Raw genomic sequence first — 25,907 nt, 5'->3', positions numbered from 1 at the left:
AACAGTATTGTAGGTTACTGTTTATATGGCACACAAGTGACTGATAATTATGACCCATTATTTGTAATTTTATGTTTATGTACACAAAGGGTTCACAGAAATAGTTGGTACGTACGTGTATGTGAACAGATACATAGCTTAGGCAAACTGAATTAGGTAATACAAACGTAAAGGGCCTAAAATCGTATATTAGTGATTACGCACAACTATGGCCCAGTCATGTTTTCAGCCCCGGTGAATACGTGGGTTTATGCTAGCAAGCAATCCTATAAATACCACCAGCACACCAACTGCGAGTTATCCTCTTATTCCTTTGGGCCCTTACTCCCAGGCGTTTGAAGCTGCGTTCCCCTGCATTCTGGTTTTATGCGATCAGCCACAGGGGAGCGCAGGAGTAGACGCGCTGAATACTTTTCAATGCGGTTGTACTCACACGGACGCATGTAAGCACCAAACGCAGGAAAAATGCAACATGCTGCGTCCCAACCTGCTTTCGGCGCTTACATGCGTCTGTGTGAGTACAGCCACATTGAAAAGAATTCAGCGTGTCTACTCCTGCGCTCCCATGCGGCTGAACATATTAAACCGGAATGCAGGGGAGCGCAGCTTCAAACACCAGTAAGTAAGGGCCCTAAAAGTGAGTAGATAGAGGATAATAATACAGTTAGTAGACTGATACTTTTCATTACATTTCTGCAGAATACTTAAAGTGATACTAAAAAACGACTTTTTAAAATATGAGCGCACATTAAAAGTTACCTATAGGTCATGTTGATTATTGTTTGCTGATAGTTCTGCTTTTTAAAGTAATTGTTAGTTGAAGTTCCTAAACCTGACTGTTTTGCCAACCTGACTGTCCCACCTCAACCTGTCAGTTAAACTGGCCATAGATGTTGAGATTTTTAAAAGATCAGATCCTCATCGTGAGACAACGATTTTCTCATAACAATCGTACGATCGTACGAATTTACCATCAACTAAAAAGACCAATTTGCCAGGAAAATAAAGGGGAGCTGCCTGCTTGGCCCCGAAACATAGTTTCGATTTGCACAAGGACCGACAAAGATTTTATAACCTGTCCGCTCAATTTCCTGACCGATGTCGGCCGAAAAATCGTAAGATGTACGATCGTTTCGAATCCCACTAACTGCATGATAATTTCGAAGGATTGGTCAGACTTTCCTAAAATCGGTCGTTCGGCAAGAAGAATCGTCGCGTCTATGGGGAGCTTTAGAGTTTCTAATGCACAAATATGGCAGCCCCCTCATACAGGAACATGAGGCATCAAACAGCAGGTAATGTAAAAGCATTGTGCAAATACTTTATGGCAAAGTTATAAGTAGCTTTCAAAGGCAATATTATGATTAGATGTAAAAAAAAAAAAAGCGTTTAATTTCTGGAGTCAGTATGTCTTTCAGGCGAGGCTAGTGATAACATTCCGATGTCATGTTCCAGAACTTGTTCCTCCCCTATGAGCGCTGCGCTCTTCAAGCAAGAGAAACGCGATTAGCCTGCCTTGGTCTCTTAGCAACAGGCAGCTCGCTACGTGATTGGTCGGTACCAGACTTCCGCTCTTTTCAAACTGGCGGCGCGGCTGTTGGCTCTGTGAGGAACGTTTATTGTCTCTGCCGTTTAATATCTGGATTATGATGGAGGGGGAGGAGGTAATGGCGCCCCCGGCACCTCTCACTCCGCCTTCCGAAAACGCGAAGGACAAGAAGAGGAAAGGGGTTAAAAGGAAGTCATCCGTCAGTAGTTTGGTCGGGGGGCTGTCCACTCCGGAGGGAGGCAATTCGAGAAGGTACGCTTTACTCGGGCTCGCTGCAGTTGTAGGCCGTGGCGCCCATAGTGCACTGCGCTGGTCTCCAATAGTTGAACACATTTCTAACCATATTGACCCTCTAGGCCACATGTAGAACGTACGACTGGCAGTTCTGCGCTGGGAAGTGAGTAGCTTGGGTTGTTATTGTGATGAGGTGATTGTGAATAATAACCAGAGGCATTAGTAGTTCAGAGCATCTAGCGGGTTCTACCCCTTGTAGTTCTGCTGCTCAGTGACTTCAGCTTTCTGCATATCCAATGAATTCGGGAAAGGGAAGGAACACACGAGGCTTATGAACAATGGAGGCATCTTATAATTTTGCAAACTTATACACACTGTACATTTATTTTGAGTCCATTTGTCTAATTACAGGGCAGGCCATATGTTGGACATAGAAGGAGAGCCAACCAGAGCAGGGATACAGCCACACCCTTATCTAGCCACCCCTTCTTAAAGGACAGGTCAACCCAGAAACCCACCTTTTTGCCTAATAAAAGAACATAATTCTAAACAATTTACATTCATTAAAAATTGGTAATGTTTTTTTTTCCAGTTATTTGGATATATTATTGTTATTAAAAGCAGTGTTTGTCTCCTTTTCTATTGTCTGCCCTGGTGGCTCTGACTTTTGAAACAATGTAACGTTAGTCAGCCCATTGAAAGACTTGTCTTGCTGGAGGAGACTCGCTTTTGCAACATTGTTAAAAAAGTAGCATCCAGGAGTTAAGCAAATGCTACTTTGAAGAGCAATTACATTTACAAATGACGTATAAAGCACTAAACATTTTTAATAAATTCCTATTGGAAAGTTACTTAGAATTGTGTTTTTCTTTTATTCTGCTAAAAAAAAAAAAAAAGTTTCTTGGGTTGACATCCTTTAAAGGAGACATTTTGTGTAAAAATTAAGAACGTACAAGTGCATCTTTTAGATATAGAAGAATTGTGCTTAAAAAGGTAGTGTTTCAGGCTGACTTATTGAATATTTTTACAAAAAACCGAATAGTCCTCACTTCTCTTCCACTTTCTGCTCCCTGAATTCCCAGGCTGTTCAGGGGAACCGGTGGCTCTCAGCTCACTGTAGGACAGGAACCAATCAGCAGCTAGCAGGACCTGATAGGGAACTGAAGCCTATCCGTGCTTGTGTGAATGCAGGGATGTGATTGGCTGTCCCCCACCTACTGTGCTTCTGGCAGGGTCCGTTAGGACACGCCCACCCTTCGTTTGAATCAGGGACCAGTGAACATCTATAAGGAGCTCCAATAAAGGGGCTATTTTTAAAGATAATCATTTTTAACACCATGTAAAAGCAACACCATATATTACTCATAATTGCCTACAAAATTAGGGGTTTTTCATTTATCCTATGTCTCCTTTAAAATAAACTCCAACAATACTTATTTGTGCTTAGACACATTTGCACAGTATTACCATCTTAAATGGACTCTTTACCTTTAAATTAACTTTAAAGTGGACCTGTCACCCAGACATAAAAAGCTGTATAATAAAAGTCCTTTTCAAATTAAACATGAAATCCAAATTCTTTTATAATTAAAGGAGAAGAAAAGTTGTTTAGCACCTGGGGGTGCCAAATGTTAGTCACCCCAAGTGAATGTATTTACTTACCTGAAACCGTGGGCGGGTGCTCCTATAAGCAGAAAACTGCACTGGCCAAGGGTTATTTCAGCGAGCACCACAGAGCGATCCTCTTCCGGCCTCTTCTTTCTTCAAATTTCCCGGGGCAGACGCATGCGCAGTAGAATGCAAAAGCTGAAGGCTTTTCACTCTAATGAGCATGTGCAGCCACACGAAGAAAGAAGAAGATGGAAGAGGATCGCTCTGTGGTGATCACTGGGATAACCCTGGGCCGGTGCAGTTTTCTGCTGATAGGAGCACCGGCCTGGAGTTTCAGGTAAGTAAATACAATTACTTGGGGGTGCCTAACATTTTGCACCCCCAAGTGCTAAACGACTTTCCTTCTCCTTTAAAGCGTTCATAGCTGTTGTAAACTCATTCAAAAATCTAAGCTGTCCATCAAATATTGCCTGCCCCTCGGGGCAAGCAAATAATTTTCACTTTCCATTCAGCACTTCCTAGATGTCACTGCTCTCCTCACATTCCCCCGTTCCCTTAACCATTTAATTGTGTAGCCAGTGCATGGGGATGAATATCAGGTTCCCCATTCTGGTGCACAAACAAGATTCTGAGATGATGCAAGGCTTGTCTTAATAATAGTGTCCACAAAATGGCTCCTGCCTGCTTGCTATAATTATAGTTCCCAGACTGAAGGAAACACGATTCAAATAATTTATACAGTGTAATTAAAGTTTATTTTGCTTGACTAATGTGATAAAATATGATTTGGAATAATTTACTTGGGTGATGGGTCTCCTTTAAGTATGATGCTGACATTGATATTTTGAGGTCATTTTTAATTGGTCTTAATTTTTTGTTTTCTGCATTTTTCCCCCTTATTTAGCTTTCTGTTCTGCAGTTCTCTAGTTTGGAATTTCAACAGCTGTCTAGTTGATAAATTCCAGTTTACCCTAGCAACCAGGCTGTGGTTTGCATGAAAACTGGAATATGAATACTAGAGGGAAAATGATAATAGAATTGTAATTTTAAAGAGCAATAGTTTTTTTTTGGTTACCAGGACCAGTGACCTCCCCCCCCCCTCAGAAGAAGACAAATAATTAAGATATAACAATGGATGAAAGACAAAAGAAAAGTTGCTGGTAATGGGACATTATTTAATATGCTAAAAGTTAACTTAAAGGTGAACCACCCCTTTAATATAGACATTGGTGATATGCCAAGGCAGCATTAAAACAACTGGTAATCTGGATTAAGGTGGCCATAGACGCACAGATAATGTACGAAATGAGTCAACTGATTGGTAAAAGACTTGGATATCGGGCAGGTCGGGAAAATTTTGATCTGGTGCCTTTGAAGGCGTCCTAACGTCGGCCAGTGTTTACAGCTGAATCGTCCGACACAGGTAAAATTCTGTTGTTTATACCTGTATGGGTAGAACTCCACGGTGCGGCTCGAGCGTTTTCATCAGGCAGTCGGATAAATGTAGTTCTTACCTGCGATTTCTCCTTCGTTTCCTGTATCTTCAGGACATCCGACATGTCACATGTGTTTCGGAGCATGGCGACGCGTCGTCTTAAGCCGCACCGTGAAGTTCTACCCTATATCTGACAATTCAGCTCTAAATGTCTGTAATGTAAATTGTAAACAGACAATTGTAATTGTTAAGTCTATAGCAGCCTTTAGTATATGGGGTAGACTGAGACTTGTCCTGTGTGGGATGTTTTGTACCCCCTACAGAGTACAGGCATAAAATTATTTGATTTCTTTGCCCAAGCACATTGAACATGCAGTTGTAACTAAAGTGCTAGTGTGCCCCCAGAAGACACAGTATTTATTGGAAAACCAGGCCAAATTTTGATGTCAAATGCTACAGTTAAAGGGGACATATTCCCTCATATTTCATTTAACCCAATATGAATTTTTTTTTTAAAAAAAATGGTCACACCTGTTTATGCTGTGAATTATTTGCAAAATGACCCCATAAAAACCATGCCGTTATTCACTGAAGCTGGAGTTCTATTCTATCCCCATTATTAGCTGTTAGATCACACTGCAGGAGAATAGTCACCTGTGGTAGAGAAGATATAACACAATAGCTCTTGTCTCATATAGTGTGGCTTGCCTTCTGCCCTAACAATTCTCTTCAAACTTAGATTGAGCGAATTGTGATTTAATAACTGCTGGAGGATCACACAACTCTGAGGAAGTGCCGAGTTGTAGGCACAAAACGCGTTAGTTTTTTGCACCCCACTGCTGTAATTTTACTATGTGTGCTTAAATAAAGAAGCTGAAATTGATATTACCTAAGTCTCCCCTGTCTTGGATCAGCGCTCAGGAGTGAGGTTATTGACGTGATGTGGATAATAAGCAATTGCCCTGAACAACTATCCATGTCCAATTCCAGCCAGACCCTCTTCATGTATTCAGTAAACTCACAAACTTTCAGATCTTATCTAACTCTCCTCCCTCCCTAGTCAATCTGCTCCATTTTTTATGGAAACCCTATTTACCCGAACCCATGCACATAACAAGTGTGAAATTTTTTTTCTCACGCGCCCTAAATCTACTTGAGACAGCCTCCCCTGCACCACTTTCTGTTGGGGGGCCTTTATACCTCCAAGACCAGTGGACAAAACAAGCAAAGATATAGCCATCCATCTCTTGCAATCTCTAACCAATTACTTCCACTAATTCTCCAGTATATAAAAATATGTAGCGCTTATTTACAAATGATGCCTCAATCTTCAACAAAGCGTACAGTAATCAATTTCTTTGCTGTGCCAATGTTTCAGTTAGCATGTTGGGGTAGTAGTGCATAGTAGTTAACTCTAAATAGCCTCCCATTTGGAATGCACAGATTACATATATTTTGGATTTGGCTAAATACTAGTTACTTCATGAAAGATCTTGCCAAGTGCCAAAGTGAATCCTAGCTTCGGTATATTTCCTACCCTATAATTCAGTTTCCACTTTGTTTTTGCGCTTGCCAGTCACATATTTGTCTTCACTCTAAACCCTAAATGCATGAACTTTAAAACTAGTGAAACTAGTGTGCCCCACACAGCTGATTCTCCTGTGTTAGCTACTTTTGTTGTTTTACAAAATCACAGCAACCTGACATATCAGATTTGCCACCAGCAAAGATATAATGCAAACATTCATTCGTAAGCCCCATAATCCACTAGTGTACCACTATCAAATGAGTGTGTGGTTTTATGGAGATTCAGCAACATTTCAAAGCATCCCACTAGGACAAAAAGCCTGCTGTGGACTACAAAACAACATGGTACAGTACAAAATATCTAGTTCACAACCCATATTTGTATACTGGATTCATAACGCTGCAACAACTTACTACAAGTAATTCTTTCCTTACTGTTATATCTCAACATGTTGTGTGAAGATCGCCATCTGATCTCTTGAAGGCTCATAGCTATAATCTGTCTAAAGCTGGCCAGACACTAGAACACATCATCATCATCATCATCATTAAAGAAGAACTAAAGCCTAAAAACGAATGTGGCTAGAAATACTGTAATTACTGTACCAGCAGAGTAGTTTAGTGCCCTATAACAGTAATGATCCATGCCTTTAAATGTGCCCACATAATTTTACTATTTTGGATCTTAGTAGGCCATATATCATCAACATCATCATCATTTATTTATATAGCGCTGTCAAGATACGCAGTGCTTTACTGCAGTTATAGCAAACAGGGAATAAATGGTGGATAACAGACAAGGATTACAGAGTACAATAGGGTTAGAAGGACCTAGAGATTAGAGTTTACAAACTAAAGGTTAGGGTACAATTGAGACATTAGGATTATATAAACACTTTGTCATTTTTGATACAGCAATGATTAATGAAGGTACATCGAATAAGCCTCTTTAAACAGATGGGTCTTTAAGGAGCGCTTGAAAGTTTGGAAGGAAGGAGAAAGTCTGAGTGACACTGGATGTGCTGAATTGTGATACGTTTGATTGTGTGTATACAGTATATCCCTCTTTTTTTTTTTAAAAAGTGTAAAATTTGGAGAAATGCCAAATCAGGGAAGTATGTTAAAGCAACTCATTCTCACACAGGAGTTCATTTTAGTTTTAAATACAGGATTTACTTTGTTAATGACCAGGTTAAAGGAGAACAATATAGAAAATGGATATGGTTAAAAATATTTTTTTTTTTTATATACTGAACTTATTGTACCAGCCTAAAGTTTCAGCTTGTCATTAGCAGCAATGATCCAGGACTTCAATCTTGTCACAGGGGGTCACCATCTTGGAAAGTGTCTGCTACACTCATGCTCAGTGGGCTCTGACCAGCTGTTAAGAATTAAGCTTAGGGGTCATCACAAATTATCCAGCAGAAAATGAGGTTTGTCTGTAATATAAGCTGATGCTACAGGGCTGATTATTAAATTCTGATGCTAATTGCACTGGTTTATGTGCTTCCATGTAGTAATTATCTGTATTAATCAGCCTTATATTGTTACATTTATATTCTATGTGTAACTGTATATTGCAAGTCTGTCCCTAAGCTCAGTAAGTGACAGCAGCACAGAGCATGTGCAGTGAATCAGCAGAAAAGAAGATGGGGAGCTACTGGGGCATCTTTGGAGACACAGATCTTCCTGCTAAAGGGCTGTGGTTGCCTTGGGCTGGTACAGTAGCCCAAAACATCAGGAACAACATGTCTAGCCTACTTCTTTAGTTTGACTTTAGTTCTTCTTTAAACATGACCTCTCTGACAGACTCAAGCACACACAACCTAAAGCAATAAGTGATCTGTGCATGGCTGTAAAAGTGCAGACTAATTGGAATTGACTACACACAGAACAATGGCAAAATATGCATCTAGTTAGTATGTTAAACTTCTCAATTTCTCTAATTTCACAATTCAGAGAAGACAAACCGCTGTTTTTGAGAAAATTTTGGTGTAAAGTCAGAGAAAAGCACCAATTGAAATGCATTGTAAATTGGTTGGACCACAAAAAAAGTGTAATATATTCCCTAAAATCAGGGGATATAAAATTGAGGTTTCACTGTATATCCCAATCCTTGTATACAGTGTATTAAGAGCCAATTTATGAACTTAAGTAACTGACAGCAGAGGTTGTGCTGTGAGCTACTGGGGTATCTTCAGAAGCACAGATATTCACTGATAAAGGGCTGGTCTTGGTATAGTCACACACAATATGTAGCATTTTCTAGTATTTCTTCAGTTAGTTTTATAAAAAAGCCCTTATCTGTGCCATGGCTGCAGTAATTTTAAATTTTACTCAAGTCAAACTTCAATTTTCGACAGAAATCACAACTATATTTCATGTAGTTGCCTTATTTGACCACTTGATGGCACAATAAGGTAAGATATTAATTCCCACCCATTGCTGAAGCATAGTTATTTCTTGGTAAATCAGCAAGGCTACATTTTCATTCTGCAACATAAAGTTTTTCTGATAGGAAATTTTAATAAACTTTAAGCATGTAACTAAAATGGTTATTCCAGAACTTTAAAAGTATGTCATCTTTAAATAAATTGTCTATCTATACTTTACTTTTTTTGTCACAATTTTGCTGGTTTAAGGAGAACTGTTAAATAAATAAAATAAATAAAAAATTACTATTTGTTTTGTCTGTATGAAATAATGAAATGTCTGTACTGTGTGTGAAAAAATGGTTAAAGGGGTTGTTCATCTTCAAATGCTTTTTTCAGTTCAATTCATTTGGCAGTTCACCAAAAATATACATTTTCCAATTACTTCCTATTTTCTATTTGCAACCTTTTTTCTAATATTGAAGTGTAAAGTTTAGTATTTCACCTTCCAATGTGTTTCAGAAGCAGCTCTGAGGGGGTCACTGACTGTAAACTGGTCTAAATTAATACATTATTTCATATATTTATTATCTTTGACCCTGCTGAGCAGAATCCCTAAATTTCTTTAAAAGCAGCTGTTAGACTTGATACAATAGTTGCCAATAGGCCACAGATGCAGCATCAACTAATGTATCAAATTGTAACTGTTCAAAATCTGCGCCTTAGTCACTGAGCTGCCAGACTGAAACTCCACAGACGGGAACATTTAATTTAAATCTTCTATATTGGAAAAAACAGTAACAATTAAAAAATGGAAAGCAATTTAAAAAAGTCTTTATTTCTGGTGAACAATTCGAAAACAACTGAACTGTAATATACTGGGAGATTTAGCCGCCCGTCGACTAATCGCCTCTTCTTTGGGGCGACTAATCTCCCTGAACTGCTTCCCTCTGTCTTGCGCCTGCTAGAATGAAAAATCTCCACCGGCATGGCACTCACGGCGCTTTGTATACCGAAGTCGCCCGAAGTTTCCTTGTGAGGCAACTTTGGACGGAAGATAGGGAGGAGCAGTTTGGGGAGATTAGTCCCCCCAAAGGAGAGGCGATTAGTCGACGGGCGACTAAATCTCCCCGACTCTCCCAGTGTGACCTTACCCTTAAGCTGGCCGTATACAATAACATCCAGTTGTTTGGCAAGGTCATCAAAGGATCAGAAATTTGCCTGATTTGGGGATCAACATGCTTCACAAAAACAGGCTGTTCCGATCACTGTATTCATGCCAAGTAAAGATGAGAAATCATTAATTATCTGTAATCAGTTTTACTTTTTTGATGCATTGAAGATTTTTTTTGTTGTATTGAGTTTTTCTACATAATTTATATTTCTCTTTTCTTGTATACTCCCATCTGTGTAAACAAGTGTGCTATAATATACAGAGCAGGAGTTGAAATGAACGTTGTCCTTCTATTTGAGGCAGCACAGTAGTGACTTGTGGACTCCTTTTCCCTCTCCAGTTTACAGTTGTCATGCGTTTGATGCTGGAGGCAGCTGTTTAGTCTCAGACATGTCGCCATTTCCAAAGTACTTAATCAGTTTTGTCTACTGCCCTATTCGGTGAGATTAGTTGAAACATTTTTATTAGCGAGCACGGCAATGTTATGCAAAGAATCTTGTATGATGGTGCTTTACTGCCTGTAGGGCTGCGGGCAGGAGCTTTCCAGTGTGTTTGGCAGAAGTCCACCTGTAATAATTTAGATGGGCACCTTGTCAGTTATGGAAGTGGTTCAGAAATGCTTGCACGTGATTTTTTAGCTACATTTTCATAACTTCATAATTTCATGATACAGTGACCCATAATACTGTGAATCCTGTAATAAAATGTCATGGCCCCAGCATGTCTGCTAGCAACTGCACAAGAAATATATTAATCTGCACACCAGAGAAGAATGCTGCTATGACCTCCTCCAGAGCACTCTTTCTGGGCTGTCTCATTAAAATACTGAAAATGTTGATAAGGAGGTCAAAGTTCAGTCTTCAATATTTCCTGTTCTTGTGGATTCCGAACCAACCACCAAATTATGACATAAACTGCATCAACAGTTTTTTGATTGACAAACTTTTTAAATGATTTTCATTGAACTTTTTTTTTTCTCCCTAGGTACTCTCTTAGAAGAGGTAGTTCCTTTACATTTCTGACCCCTAGCAGTCAATGGGATTTTACTCTGGTAAGCACATTCAAAACAGACGTGTGTCCAGTTCTGATGTATGACTTATGAAGACACTGTTTTTGCTTACTGCTGCTTCTGGCAATGAGTTCCTCTACCTGCCCAGCTTTGGCTCCTTTTCACATGTGTGGCCCAACATGCAATTAGTGCTCAAAAAAACATGAAAGCATGCATTTTTTTTTTTTAACATAATCCTTTCTATTCAAGCGTATGGAACATTATCAAGGGCCGAGTAATTGGAAGGCTATACTAAAAGCCTGTACTCCTGTGCTTTTTTTTTTTTTTTATATCTTTATAATTCAGGAATCTCCATTGCAAATACACATATTTAGTACAATATATATACTTTCCATGTCAGATGGCAAGGCTTTCAGTTTTGATATTTGCGTTTTATTAAAATGCAATGCTTATTACATTTCTAAAAAATAAGAGTTGTGATTTTAAACTTAAAATATCTTGCTAGATAGGTGAAATTACATAGGCATATTTAAAAAGCCTACTATGCGGGAAAAAGTTATATATAATTTCCCCTTAACTATTCGATACAGGAAAACATGAGTGTCGTTCAGCCATGTTTCCAAGAATATCTAGGACAGCAAATAAGTAATGCTCCAAATCTCACCCTAATGGACCTTCATATAAGTGACCCCTAAAGAAACTGCTGGCTTCAGGGGGGCAGCACAAAATATTAAAATTTTCTTGTATTACTGCCTTGTATTCTCTGCTGCAGAATGATACAATTAAACATCTAGTGTCATTACAACTACTGTGGACTTACTGCTCACTGTAGTGTATGTAGTGAACACTGTACCCCCAATTGTAAACTATAAGGATATTATAAGTGACAGAGGAGTTCCATGATCAAAAGGACACAGCCATGATTCTGAAGGCCAAGTGCATTTATACAGGTCATTGAACTATGAGGTGACTTTTAGTATACTCCTATTTTACAACAGGGGGTGCATTATTTGTTATATTTATAATACACAAGTTTCAGTGAGTGATGATACCACACCATTTATAAGGATATCATTTACAGGATATTCATGGCTCTTGTCTATTCTAAGTGTTGATATAACAGTCTTTTGTTGTTTGTTCTTTTATCTGCAGAAAAGGAAACGGCGTGAAAAAGATGATGATGCCCTGAGTCTCTGTAGCTTTGATTTCAAGGTAACAATTCCCTTTACACAAATTTACTCATGTTGCTTAGATAAATTAAAAATAGATATATGCTGATCTAATTCTGTCCAGGTATTCCACTCCTTTTTTAGCAGTATGAAAATGTCCATGCTTGATAGGTTTGTGAGTTTGTTTGTCTTGGCACTGATAAGCTGAAGTACTTTTTTATGCTTTTTACTTCAGCTCCTATGCTGGCATCAGCGCCTAAAAGCAAACTCTCGCATGTCAGGGCAGAAATCTGCTCCCGGCCCAGCACAATGGTTCTAGATGAGGGAAGGAAGGTAGCTGATGCCAGTATAGGGGCTAACTCTCAGCCTGCATTTTCCTACAGGCCAATATTCAGCCCTGTGCAACATCAGCCATAAGCATTGCCTCCAATCATGGCCAGGGCCACATGCCTCGACCTGCTCAATCGCAGAAGCTCAAATACCCATAGGGGTATATCGCCACAGTCTGCTAGAGTGCAATTCCGCCACTCTCCATTCAATTCTATGGGATTATTTAAAAGCGTATTTATCAATGGGTGAAAGTGAAAATTCACCCTTTGATAAATTCAACTTTAAATATCCCATAGGAATGAATGGAGAGTGGCGGAATTGCACTCTATCAGACTGTGGTGATCTCTAACTTTAAATATACCCCAATGTGTCTTCAGAGGTGGACCATGTTTTGGAGGAGTTGCAGATGATGAATAATTCACTAGTTCTTCTTGCATGCATTGTCACATTATTAGTTACTAGCAATAATTTAGGATTTATTCCACACACATTAACTGGGTCTAAGGCCTTGGCATAAACAGGTAACACTGCTGTTCAGAGTGGCCCTATCCTATGTAGCAGTCTCTACTCTTTTAGGATATATTGAGATTTCCTTCTATTTATCCACAAGAGCATTAGATATGTGACTAAAAAACTTCTAGCACACTGGTGTTCAAAGTACTTCCATGTGAAACCTAAGGCTGGTTGGAAATAGTTGTGAATGTGCCCAAAACCTACAACTTTTTGCTTTTTTTCCACCTGTTTTTTTCCACACCGTTATAGATTAAAGTCTGCCGTTTTTTCATTTTTATTTCAACTGGTCCTGGTCCCCCTTCTGGTGGCTTCAGAGATGGGTGGTTACAGGTATATGAGTAAACAGATTGGCAGAGTTAAGCTGGCCTTACATGGACTGACTGCCCTTCGTTTTCATTTGCCCCATGTATGGCCACCTTAAAGGAATAAAAAGTGGTTAAATAGGCTGTGCAAAATAAATCTTTTCAATATAGTTACTCAGCCAAAAATGTAATGTATAAAGGCTGTAGTGACTGGATGTCTATCATAATAGCCAGAACACTACTTCCTGCTTTGCAGCTCTCTTGGTTTCCACTGATTGGTTACCAGGCCGTAACAATCAGAGACTTGAATGGGGGGGCACATGGGTCATAACTGTTGCTTTTGAATCTGAGTTGCATGCCGAGGATCAATTTCAAACTCACTGAACAGTTTATGTGCCATGTGGCCTCCCTTCATGTCGGTGACTAACTCCAAGTTGGAGACATGAAAAGCAGGAAGTTAAGTTGTGTTCTGTTTTATTAGACATCCAGTCACTCCAGCCTTTATACATTACATTTTTGGCTAACTATATTAGAAACATTTTTTATCTATTTACCCAGTTTTTATTTTTACACCAAACTGTTCCTTTAAAGCTGACCATTTTGCACCAAGTCAGTGTAAGGATCATTTAGGCAATTTATGATATTGTGCTATAATCTATCATTACACACACATGAAATCTGCCCATAGGTTTAGGGATGGGCTAGGGTCATGCAGGTTGACTATTTATTGACCTGCTCATCACGAATTGGAAGTACCTATGTTAAGCATTTAAAATGGCAAAAGCCTGTTATATTAAATACAACCTCAAACCACTAAAAATAAGTAATGAGTGTAAGTTGAAAGTCTTCAGAGAAGCACCCCAAGTCTTCATTTTTTGGGGGGAGTTATAAATCCCCTAAACATTTGAATGTCTGTCCATTTTGTTGTGTGTTTGTGCCACTTGTTGCTGTAAACATAGGGCGCAGCGCAGACCAGCAACCGAAATGTACTATGCTGCTGGGATACTACTTTTAAGTCAGCTCTGGAAATTTTCCCAGGATGTGAAGGGTTAAATGCTGGTTGTTTAATGTGATCTGTTACTATAATATAGCTTTTCTTTCATTTAAATCTGCTCAAGACATACAAGTATTATAACTGGGTCACTTTCTACATGCGGCTGTTGTTGCTGAAGAAGGGAGTTGCTAATAAAAATGCTGCTTGTTAGTTTGGGGATAATTCAGGCATTTTGTTATGGTGACTTATCTGTAAAAAAAAAAAAGTTACTTGGGCAAATGGATATTGTGCCTCAAAATACTGTATGCTGATTGTTATAAAAGAACAAAGTAAATCAGCATGCGCTGCTTGTGCTGAGAAACAGTTCATTGTATTTCAAGCTGTATGAGCTGCTCTCACTCCCCTTCCCTTCTGTGTGTATAGAACTAACTTGGCAATATTGTATGTAGGCTTTATAGTTTGGCTTCTTTTTTCTGTCTGGTTTTAGCTGCTGTAAATGCTTATACTTGTGTCTCCTTACTGTGAGCTGAATGGCATGCAAAGCTGTTTTTCCATTTATAAAATTGTCTGGAGCCATAAAGTAAAGCAGCTGTAAGTTGAGAAGCAGCCTGTAGGTGTGCCAGCTGTTCACAGCAAATGACATGGTATGTCATGAAACCACGCCCACAAAGCAAATGCCCCGCCCACCTTTAAGTGGCACTAAGCCTTTGCTCTTTCCAGTCCTCATTGAGTTGCAGCAAGGGAAGTATGCAGTATGGGAAGGAGCTGTGAGTGTTTCCTAGCACATCGGAGACTAGTTTATGAAAAGGCAGCTGCTCAAGCAAGGACTGAACCTTTAAAGTGGATTAGTTCCAGATCCTGTCAGAGGAATATAATAAATTATGGTGGCTCATGATGAAATTGGAGGTCTTTTGCCTATCAAGAGGACTATTCAGGTTATTGCTGTTCAGAACCAAGCATCTAAGGACTTAGAGGTATGTATTTAAGTGTCGTAACATAGATTTCATGTTGAAAAGTAAATATAGTTGGAGGCATCTAAGTTATCCTCCCACTGTTTGCATGTATTCCTTGCCTAGCCATCAATGTGCAACTTGAATATTAAGTCACTATTTCAGTTTGGGAAAAACAGGTTTCATTTAAAGCTTTGATCATAAATCAGATCTGTGCTCACCAGTGATCTTGTTAGGAACCTGCTGTGCATACCATCAGATTTAATATTACACCCTCAGGCTAGAATTAGGGGCTTTCTGATCAGCACTTCAGGCTCTTTGTCTTCTATCTGCCCCTCTATATTTCTTGTATGGAATGCCATCCATCCCTATGCCTTGTAAAGGAGAAGTACTTTGAAGTTTCTGAGCGAAGGAAATCCGTGAATATTTTGAATGCAGTAAAATCGCACCATATATATGCTGTCTCTATAACTTTATATGTGTGGCTTTTCTTAATTATATGAAAGTCAAAACAAACAAAATCAACCGTGCAATGTGACATTATAAATCTTTTTTTTTTTTAAATTGTTTTATGTATTTATTTATAATTCTACCTTTTACAATATGTTGCATTATTTTAAATCCCTATTTTTCCCTTGAATTAAATTTCCTTGCACCCCTTAAAGGTGTTAAAGGTTTGTCAATGTATGACATTGATTTCTAGCTTCATGTGTGATAATGGCAGCTCCTTCTTGGTGAACTTTTACAGATGTGCATTGGCCTCTGCTTTGTGGAAAACACTATGACTTTTCTTGCTTTGACCTTTTACAGGAATGTTCCAATCCTCTCATTTTACATTTGTTTCAAAGGCTTCAAATTTGCTATGGTTCTCGGTATACCCTCATGCATATCCATTCTTCTCATATCTCTCGCTCTCTCTCTCTCTGAGAGAGAGAGAGAGAGGGAGAGGGTTTAGTTTTATTGCAAACAAAACTAAAGTGAGCTGCTTTTCTGTTTGCCGAGACTGAAGAGATTTTCTCTAAGATCATGTTTCACCTTGGGTTCTTGGTGTTGTGAAAATATCCCAGGGTACACAGGTCACGCTAGGTTTGGCTAATCTCTATACTTCATTGTTATGTCAGATAATTAGCATCCACATGCCAGTTTGCATTTTACACCATTTCAGAGGGGGGAGTTTTTGTTTTGGTTTTTTGTTGGAGTTCAGCTGTGCCCAAACAGTCACTGTTATTAAGTAAGCATAGTGGCCTTGTGTTTAGGCAGACCAATTTGTTGTGTTTTGTTAAGCGAGTTGTGATCCTGAAGATGTAGTACAGGTATCCAAAATGCTTGGGACCTGGGGTTTTTCCGTATAACTGATCTTTTGGTAATTTGGATCTTTATACCTTCTACTAGAAAATCATGTAAACATTAAATAAACCGGTAGGTTGGTTTTGCTTCCAATAACTGTTTTATTATTAGAGAGAAAAAGGAAATAATTTCTAAAAATCTGGATTATATTGATATTGCATTATATGGATGAAATGGAGTCTATATGAGAAGGGCTTTCTGGATAATGGGTTTCCCGATAATGGGTCCCATTCTTTTGAATTGTTTGTCTTTTTGTGTGCACCCTTTGCATTTGTTCTATGGCATGAATTCTTCTTGCAATATACGGCTAACACAGCCTATGATTTATGTAGTCTAAATGGAAAGGCAGGTTTATTTTTGTTGTTTATTTCTAATTGAGTATTTAGTTTAATTGCTGTGTTTGAGTTAGCATTTCATAATTACTTTTTTCTCCCACAGAATATTGTATCTAATGTTGAAATATGTCTTTTTTTTTTTTTTGTAGGAGCCAAGCACTAAGAGAGTTCGGCCTCTATCGCGAGTCACATCATTGGCAAATCTAATATCTCCTGTAAGAAATGGCGCAGTCAGACGCTTTGGCCAAACCATCCAGGTAGCGTCTATATTTAGTATTATCCTTCACTTGTTCTACAGTGCTTTACAGAAATTCAGATCATCATTCACATTATTTTCTTCCCCAACTGAGCTTACAGTCTAAAGTCCTTATTACATTAAGGAAACCGACCTCAGTGCATGTTTGTTGAATGTGCTGTGTACACTGTTACTATAATCTTTTAAACCATGTTCGTGCTATAGTTAATCTAAACTCTGTCCTGCTTCCATGTGACCACTGAGATTTCTGTTTTCTTCTTCTGTTTCTGATTTTTGTTGCACATAAGTGTTCACCAAAAATACCCCTTGTGCTGAAATGTTGACTCTACTTGTTTAAACCTGACCAGTGGGTTTCAAGAGAATTCAAGCACTGAACAGCTTCAAACATGTTTTTTCTTGCCAGTCATTTACAATGCGAGCCGAAAACAAGTCTCCAGGCGGTACACAGAAAACTTGTAGCAAGGTGTCTGCACCTACCCCACCCAAAAGAAGGAACAGTGTTTTGTGGTCTGAAATAAATATGAAGGAATCTCTGAGCACCAAAGAAATCAAACGGCAAGAGGCAAGTTAAACTATTAAGCATATGTTCACTTACTATTATCAATGTATTTAGCTTTTGCATTATTATCCCTACCTTTATTGGAGACCTCTAAGTTAGTTTGCCATATTACTGGTGAATCAGTGCAGTACCTTATGATCACATTAAATTGTTAGAATTGCTTAAATATGTGGGATTAGTCAAGCGGAGGCTTTAAACCTCCTAGCTTTTTACAGTGAAGGGAACACTGTTAACAGTGTGTATACACCCTTCAGCTGTTTAACTACAACTTCCTGAAGCTTAAAAAATGAGAATACTTGTGATTGTAGATCATCAAAGGTTGCCAGGTCACATGTGAGACATCTCTGTTAAAATACTTAAAGGGATACTGTCATGGGAAAAAAATTTTTTTTCAAAATGAATCAGTTAATAGTGCTGCTCCAGCAGAATTCTGCTCTGAAATCCATTTCTCAAAAGAGCAAACAGATTTTTTTATATTCAATTTTGAAATCTGACATGGGGCTAGACATTTTGTCAATTTCCCAGCTGCCCCAAGTCATGTGACTTGTGCTCTGATAAATTTCAATCACTCTTTACTGCTGTACTGCAAGTTGGAGTGATATCTCCCCCCTCCCTTTTCCCCCCCAGCAGCCAAACAAAAGAACAATGGGAAGGTAACCAGATAACAGCTCCCTAACACAAGATAACAGCTGACTGGTAGATCTAAGAACAACACTCAATAGTAAAAACCCATGTCCCACTGAGACACATTCAGTTACATTGAGAAGGAAAAACAGCAGCCTGCCAGAAAGTATTTCTCTCCTGAAGTGCAGGGACAAGTCACATGACATGGGGCAGCTGGGTAATTGACAAAATGTCTAGCCCCATGTCAGATTTCAAAATTGAATATAAAAAAATCTGTTTGCTCTTTTGAGAAATGGATTTCAGTGCAGAATTCTGCTGGAGCAGCACTATTAACTGATCCATTTTGAAAATTTTTTTTTTCCCATGACAGTATCCCTTTAAAATGATTGGATAAAATAATAATGATTGTCAGGAGAATGCTTCAAGAGAATATGATTCTACAGACCCTCAGCAAATGCTTCCTGCTATGTCTTAAACAATCCCTAAAAAATTAAAAGTTACAGCAAAATATATAGATGATATGACAGAATGAGTCACAAAGGACTGTTTCTTACAACTTGCAACTTTATTTGCTCTTGTGTTCAATATAATTGGATAGGTGAGATTGGTTATCCTGAACACACTGGGTTTTATTCTAGGCTGTTAAACTTTTAAACTGACCTAAAGCAATCGCAGACGTGCAACCTTTGAACAGTAACAATGTTTTTCAGAAAGTATATTGTTAAAGGGAAACCACAGCTACACGCTCCTTCATTTAAATGGTTAACCTAATCTTTCCAAACCATGGCAGAACTTAAGATATTAGAACACTCATGATTTTAAATCAACCCTTATCCAGATATACATATCCAGTGAAAATCCAATCCCGCTTATCCCAGCATTTCCGCAGTGCCCCTTTGTCTTGTAGATTAGTAACCCATGAATGTTTTCCGAGCAGGCAATATTTGAAATGACAAAGGGGGAGCAAGACCTTATTGAGGATCTAAAGTTGGCAAGGAAGGCCTATCATGACCCAATGCTGAAGCTTTCTATTATGTCTGAGGAAGAACTTACACAAATATTTGGAGATCTAGATTCTTACATTCCTCTTCATGAAGGTAAGTTACTATTTAAAGGGATTCTATCATGGTGTAGTTTTTATTTCTAAATTACACTGTTTACACTGCAAATAATTCACTCTACAATATAACATTTAATTCCTGAACCAGCAAGTGTATTTTTTTTAGTTGTAATATTGGTGTGTAGGCAGCCATGTCAGGTCATTTTGCCTGGTCATGTGCTTTCAGAAAGAGCCAGCACTTTAGGATCAAACTGCTTTCTGGCAGGCTGTTATTTCTCCTTCTCAATTTAACTGAAAGTGTTTCAGTGGCATCTGGATTTTACTATTGAGTGCTGTTCTTAGATTTACCAGGGAGCTGTTATGGAGCAGCTATCTGGTTACCTTCCCACTGGTTCTGTTGTTAGACTGTCGGGGGTTGGGCCGTTATCTCTCCAACTTGCAGTACAGCAGTATGACTGACTGACGTCACATGACATGGGGTAGCTGGGAAATTGACAATATGTCTAGCTCCATGTCAGATTTCAAAATTAAATATAAGAAAATGTTTGTACTTTTGAGAAACGGATGAATGTTTTCCAAGCAAGCAATTAACTGATGCATTTTGAAGAAAACATGTTTCCATGTCAGTATCCCTTTAAGCTATCTGTAAAGCAGAACCAAAATTAAAGTTAAATTAGTTGCCTATTATCTGGATTTTTTTTTTTTTCAGAATTGCTTGCTAAACTTGGGGAAGCAACAAAGGCAGATGGGACAGTTGGTCAGATTGGTCCCATTCTTATTAACTGGGTAAGTAAGTTACATTATAAATGTTACCCTTTTTTTCTATTAAACATGTATTGTAGAACTGTAGTGTAATGAAGCTACATATAAAAATACAATAATAAGGGTGCTTTGTTTTTTCCAAGACCTTTAGAGAGCCTTGATGATTCTGTGTACTGATTACTTGGGAGTTTTGTGAGCAGTAACCATCTATGAACCATTACTGCAATTAGCTGGAATACAAAACATTATCGTACTTGATCACTTCCATTGTGGTTATTGATAATCCCAATGTAGAACACGCAAGGCAATTACTAGAATGTCTGAGGCCTTAAAATAATAATCTTTACCTGACATTTTGTGACAATAAGGAAACCTACTTGATTACTAGTCTTTCCCACGGGAGTGTCATACAAGAATAGTTCTCTAGAACAGGTTTACCTTGCACAAGACCTTTTGTGATAGTAAATTCCTGTTCAATAAAGCGTAATGCACGTAGTGGTTTATGGCAGAGCCTTCAGTAATGTTTCCTTTCTTATTTACAGTTACCTCGCCTGAATGCATACAAAGAATACTGCAGCAACCAACTAGCTGCCAAAGCTCTTCTTGACAAAAAAAAATTGGATCGAAGAGTCCAGGACTTTCTTCAGCGCTGTATTGAGTCTCCCTTCAGCCGTAAACTTGATCTCTGGAGCTTTCTTGATATACCAAGAAGTCGCCTTGTCAAGTACCCTCTTCTTCTGAAGGAAATCCTCAGGCACACGCCAAAAGATCATCCTGACACCAAGGCTCTGGAAGAAGCTGTAAGTACTGCTGAAATATGGACTAGGCCCTGTTGCATAACATTTTGCCTCTTGCTGTTGAGCAACTTCATTTTGCTTTTGTGAAAGACACTGAATGAATTGCAATATTTCAAAAATAATGTCTTGGTTAAAGAACAGTTCCCAAGGGTGTAACTGCTTTTTCTGCCTTGGGATTTTGAGGACTGAAAATAAAAATATTGATGAGTCAGCTGTTTAAAGGAAAGCTGGTGTTGGCTTTGGGCCCTTTTTCTTGTTTTTCTGCTGACTTCAAATTTACCATTGTAGAGCAGGAAATACTCTGTTTATTTATAACATAATTGGATGCACTTTCCAACATGGCATCTCGAGATTTAATCTAGTGCTTGTTTGCCTTTGTCAACGGACCAGGAAGTGACAAGAGCTGTCGATTAATTCCTTGCAATACACTGTTTTTTTTTCCCCACAAAGTCTGTGCTATTATAACTCTGTATATCAGAAACATCATAACATGTCAAATTTAAAAATTTTACTATTACATTTTGAGCTAATAGTGGTGCTTATGGATCAGAGCAGGTTAATTTGCATAAGCTTTATATGATAAAAGGATCTAAAGTTAAATGACTTCTAACAAAGAATTATCACCATGTTTAAGCTATACTATATCCTATGATTCGATTGTGGATTTGTTTGCTGTTGTGTGATGGCTGTGGCCAGATGGCTGGTATAAAAGTAACATTAAGAATGCAGTCTCAGATATTTTTTTGAATATTAACCCTCATATGTTACTTTTTTTCCAGCTATGCTTAATTCAAGGAGTACTTACAGACATAAACTTGAAAAAAGGTGAATCGGAATGCCAGTATTATATTGACAAATTGGAGTACCTCGATGATAAGCAGAAGGATCTGCGGATTGAATCCAGCAAGGCACTGCTTTGTCACGGGGAGCTGAAGAATAAGAATGGGCATGTAAGTAGTCTATCGTTCGAAATCAGGGACAATAAAATTTGAATTTATGTCTATAGCGCACTGCATTTTAATCCACTCTCGCTGAGACCTGCAGCTTTAAAATGCAAAAACTTCACCAGACTACTACAGTTCTGAATGGTAAAGGTTCTAACTAATTGGAAAACTATCAGAAAGTATCATTCAAGAACATGGAAATTAAAGGAATTGTTCAGTAAAAAAATAAAAGCTGGTTACTTAGACTGTTCAAAATAAAAAATGTTTCTAATATAGTTAGTTAGCCAAAAATGTAATGTATAAAGGCTGGCCTGATTGAATGTGTAACATAATAGCCAGAACACTACTTTCTGCTTTTCGGCCCTCTTGGATTCCACTGATTGGTTACCAGGCAGTAACCAATCAGTGACTTGAGGGGGGGGCACATGGGTCATAACTGTTTGCTTTTGAATCTGAGCTGCATGCTGAGGATCAATTGTAAACTCACTGAACAGAAATGTGGACTCCACTGACATAATGTTTGTAAGTGTCTCATCAGTTCTCCCTGAAAGTACTAGGGCTATTACAGATCTGATCAACGTTCTGTTTAGTGATGCTCTTGTTAAGTCTACAGCTGATTTCCTGTGTGTCTGTAGTTGATTACTGCATGGCACATTTAAGGTCCCCATAGACGCAAAGATCTGACCAATCCGTCAAATTATCGTGAAGTTAGTGGGATTCGAACGATCCTACATCTTACGATTTTTCGTCCGACATCTATCAGAAAATTGATCGGCCAGTTTTACAAATCTTTATCGGTCCCAGTGCAATCTATCTATGTTTACAGGGCCAAGCAGGCAGCTACCCTTCAGTTTTCCTGGCAATATCACCTAAAATGGTCTTTTTAGTTGATAGACACATCGTACATTTAAACGATCGTTTTGAGATAATCGTGGTCTCACGATAAAGAAAAGATCTTTTAAAGATCTTTACATCTATGGCCAGCTTTACTTCACTACATAGAAACATGGCAATACATTATTGTTGATGACTGAATTGGAGAGAACGGTTTAGTATTTATTTTGAAGGCCATCTCTTGCTTATTCCAGCAAAATATGCTCTGTAACAGAGAGAGAGAGAGGTCTCAATTGCAAAAGAGAGAAAGAGACCTGTCTCAATTGCAAAATAACACCAGTCCCATGCCATATGTGTTTGTGTACTAGAGAACTGATTAAAGGTTAATTAATAGTTTACATTTGTGTTCTGTTACAGAAGCTGTTCCTGTTCCTTTTCCAAGATGTCCTGGTTTTAACTCGTCCTATTATACGAAATGAGCACCAGTATTTTCAGGTTTACAGGCAGCCAATCCCTGTGCAGGAACTGGTCTTGGAGGATCTTCAGGACGGAGATGTGAGGATGGGAGGCTCTTTTAGAGGTGCTTTCAGTAATTCCGACAAAGGTAAGACATGGATGTGAAATGTGCACTTTAAGATGCTATTAAAAGCCCTGTATACAAGCCATTGTCATATATTTAAATCGGGTGGAGAAATGTACACCTTCATGTTCCTAAATGAAACGTTAAATAGCTTGACTAGTGTTTAGTGCATACACTAATAGTGTCCTTTCTTTTTCAGCAAAAAATATCTTCAGAGTGCGTTTTAAAGATACTTGTGCTGGTCAGAGCCACACGCTCCAAGCCAATGACGTCTTTCACAAGCAGCAGTGGCTGAACTGTATTAAAACTGCTATTGCTCCATACCAACAAGAGTCTCCCACAGAACAGAAGGAACTGCCGGACCTGAGTGAAGAATGTGAAGAAAATCATCCACCAGCCACAAATGGCAAAACTCCCAGAAGGTCGTCTACTATATCTGGCATTATGGAAATGGACCTTGAGGAAAATGCTTTCAGCCCACTCTTGGATATAACAGAAGACCAAAAAACCACAGACAAAACACAGCAGAGAAAAGAGACTTTGGTTTAATTTGCAAGATCACTTTGAAAGGACTTGTTATTTATATAAAAATGTATATTTTGTGTCATGTGATGTGAGCATGCCTGGATTATTTTCATAATCCTTCTGTATGTTATGCCCCCCTCCCTTTCAGTGGCAGCTACTGGTATAAAGATAACACTGTTGAAGCTAGAGTCTGTTGGTCTATACTGTATACAAGTGTACATTTTGGGCTTGATTTCAAGCAATACTGTTTAAATCTTAAACATGCTGACATTCATACGCAATATTGGTTCTTAATGGACTACAGTATGTAAGAGCTTTGGTGTTCACTCCAAGGTTAGTGTGTTCTTATCTACATGTTCATTTAAATACAACCACTAATTTTAAGCCAGCAAATAGTATTTCCTGTTGCACACAATTTGAGTTGGTAACCTTAAAGGGCAAGTAAAGCACCACCATTTTAGGATTCCTTTATGGATTTTGCATGGTACAGGACTACTGTACTTCTTTTCAAGCTAAATATGTTCCCACTATTCTCTTCAGCTGCTCACGTTGTTTTCCGTCTGCCCCACCTCCGTGACAGGACATAGGGATGTTTCCTCAAGCTGTAGCCTGTCTGTCAGTCCACAAGTATCTGTCCATCAACAAAGTAGCTGAAGAGAAGTGGCCAGTATCTGATGTAACATAGCCCTCTTCTGTGTGCCAAACAAAACTGACTGGCTTTGTCCCTTTTTAAATTAATTGAAACAGACTCTAAGCTTTTTAGCAGGTTTTCCACTTTACCTACTGGAAATGTTTGTTTACTGTACATTCCTACTTTATATTTGTGTATGCTTACAAGTATTTAATTTTTTAAGTAGCATAGATTATTTTTTTTTAAGACCATATATTGTATTTTGAAGCTTTTTGAATATGGCCTTTTCTTTACCAAAACAATGCATTTTACCAAATCCTAAACAAGTTGCTAAACTGGTATAGTAGGAAGGAGTATAAAGACAAAATTTCATTTCTTATGGAGTGGTTTTTTTTTTTTTTTGGATGTTGTAGGCATCATTTTTATTGTTAGTGAGAGAGACGTGAAGGCTATGAAGGCAGGTTGATAAATGTATGTAGTGTAGAGAGTTTATTCTTAGCTTTATGGGCCATGGAAATGGCAAAGGTTGATAGAAGGCTTTTAGTACGTTGTAGAAGGTCAGACGTCATGTTGAAAATTAGAAGTTTCAGAGGAACTAGAGAGTTCAGAATGTGGAGGAACCAAACCAGAATGTTTCAAATACCAGAGCATTGTTTTTTTGTTTTGTGTTTTTTTTTCTTCTTTGGAGACTAGCAGTAGAAAACTATAGACATTATAGTATGATATCTGAAAATAAAATGCTGATATCTATAATTGACTATTTTTCCAATCAGTGTTTTAATGAAATGAGTTGTCCATACCATATAATGTAATCCTGATCTTGTATATGGTGACAAGTAGGAAACCTGCAGATATGTTGTACATTATGAAATAAGGTGTTTTTTTTAAGTTTTGTTTTTGTAAAACTACCTGTACAGCTAAAAGTCTTCAAATACATTAAAAAAAAAATCCTAGAACTTTGTTGTATCTTTCTGGCTTTCCAACCCATCTATAATATAAAATAATGTATATTGGGCATTGAGGTTGTAAATATGTAAAATAATGTTAACACTCGTACATGTCATTTTTTATAGTAAAAACTATAAATGGGAAATTTGTTTCTGCTACTTTTTGGGCACACTTTTTGCAAGAGTGGGTTACTGTCGGATACTAGAACTGACACTTGTTTCTAGGGATGCACTCAATCCAGGATTTGGTTCTGGATTCAGCCAAATCATTTTGGCCGAACTGAATCCTAATTTGCATATGCAAATTAGGGAAGGGATATCTGGTGTTACTAGTGAAACAACTGGCTGGAGGTTTTGTCTTCCTTGAGTCATGTTTAAAAGCCTGGAAGCTGCGTTGGTGCTTCTGTAGCACCAACCAAATAAATATTTTTTTATGTGTAAAGAAAAAAAAAACTGCCACATATCTAGAGTTGTTATACTGGCAGACAGATCCATAATTCCACATTGTATGACTCCCCCCTCATGCCCCCATAGGTT

The 25,907-nt window shown here is 38.3% G+C and overlaps 1 protein-coding gene across 2 annotated transcripts; it reads left to right on the top strand.

Moving 5' to 3' along the window:
* The first annotated feature begins 1,637 nt into the window (after positions 1-1,637).
* On the top strand, positions 1,638-25,379 carry net1.L (neuroepithelial cell transforming 1 L homeolog). Of its 2 annotated transcripts, NM_001086906.1 has the most exon segments (11): positions 1,638-1,801; positions 10,887-10,953; positions 12,064-12,123; positions 17,001-17,108; positions 17,511-17,669; positions 19,228-19,387; positions 20,060-20,136; positions 20,655-20,912; positions 21,689-21,859; positions 23,105-23,291; positions 23,467-23,974. In NM_001086906.1, coding segments are annotated over 11 exon segments (1,752 nt in total). In that variant the 5' UTR covers positions 1,638-1,646; the 3' UTR covers positions 23,817-23,974.
* Positions 25,380-25,907: the final 528 nt, after the last annotated feature.

This window comes from Xenopus laevis, chromosome 3L (genome assembly GCF_017654675.1).
Source record: "Xenopus laevis strain J_2021 chromosome 3L, Xenopus_laevis_v10.1, whole genome shotgun sequence".
NCBI lineage: Eukaryota > Metazoa > Chordata > Amphibia > Anura > Pipidae > Xenopus > Xenopus laevis.
Note: the sequence above shows the minus strand (reverse complement) of the source record. Positions and strands in the feature narration are given on the sequence as shown.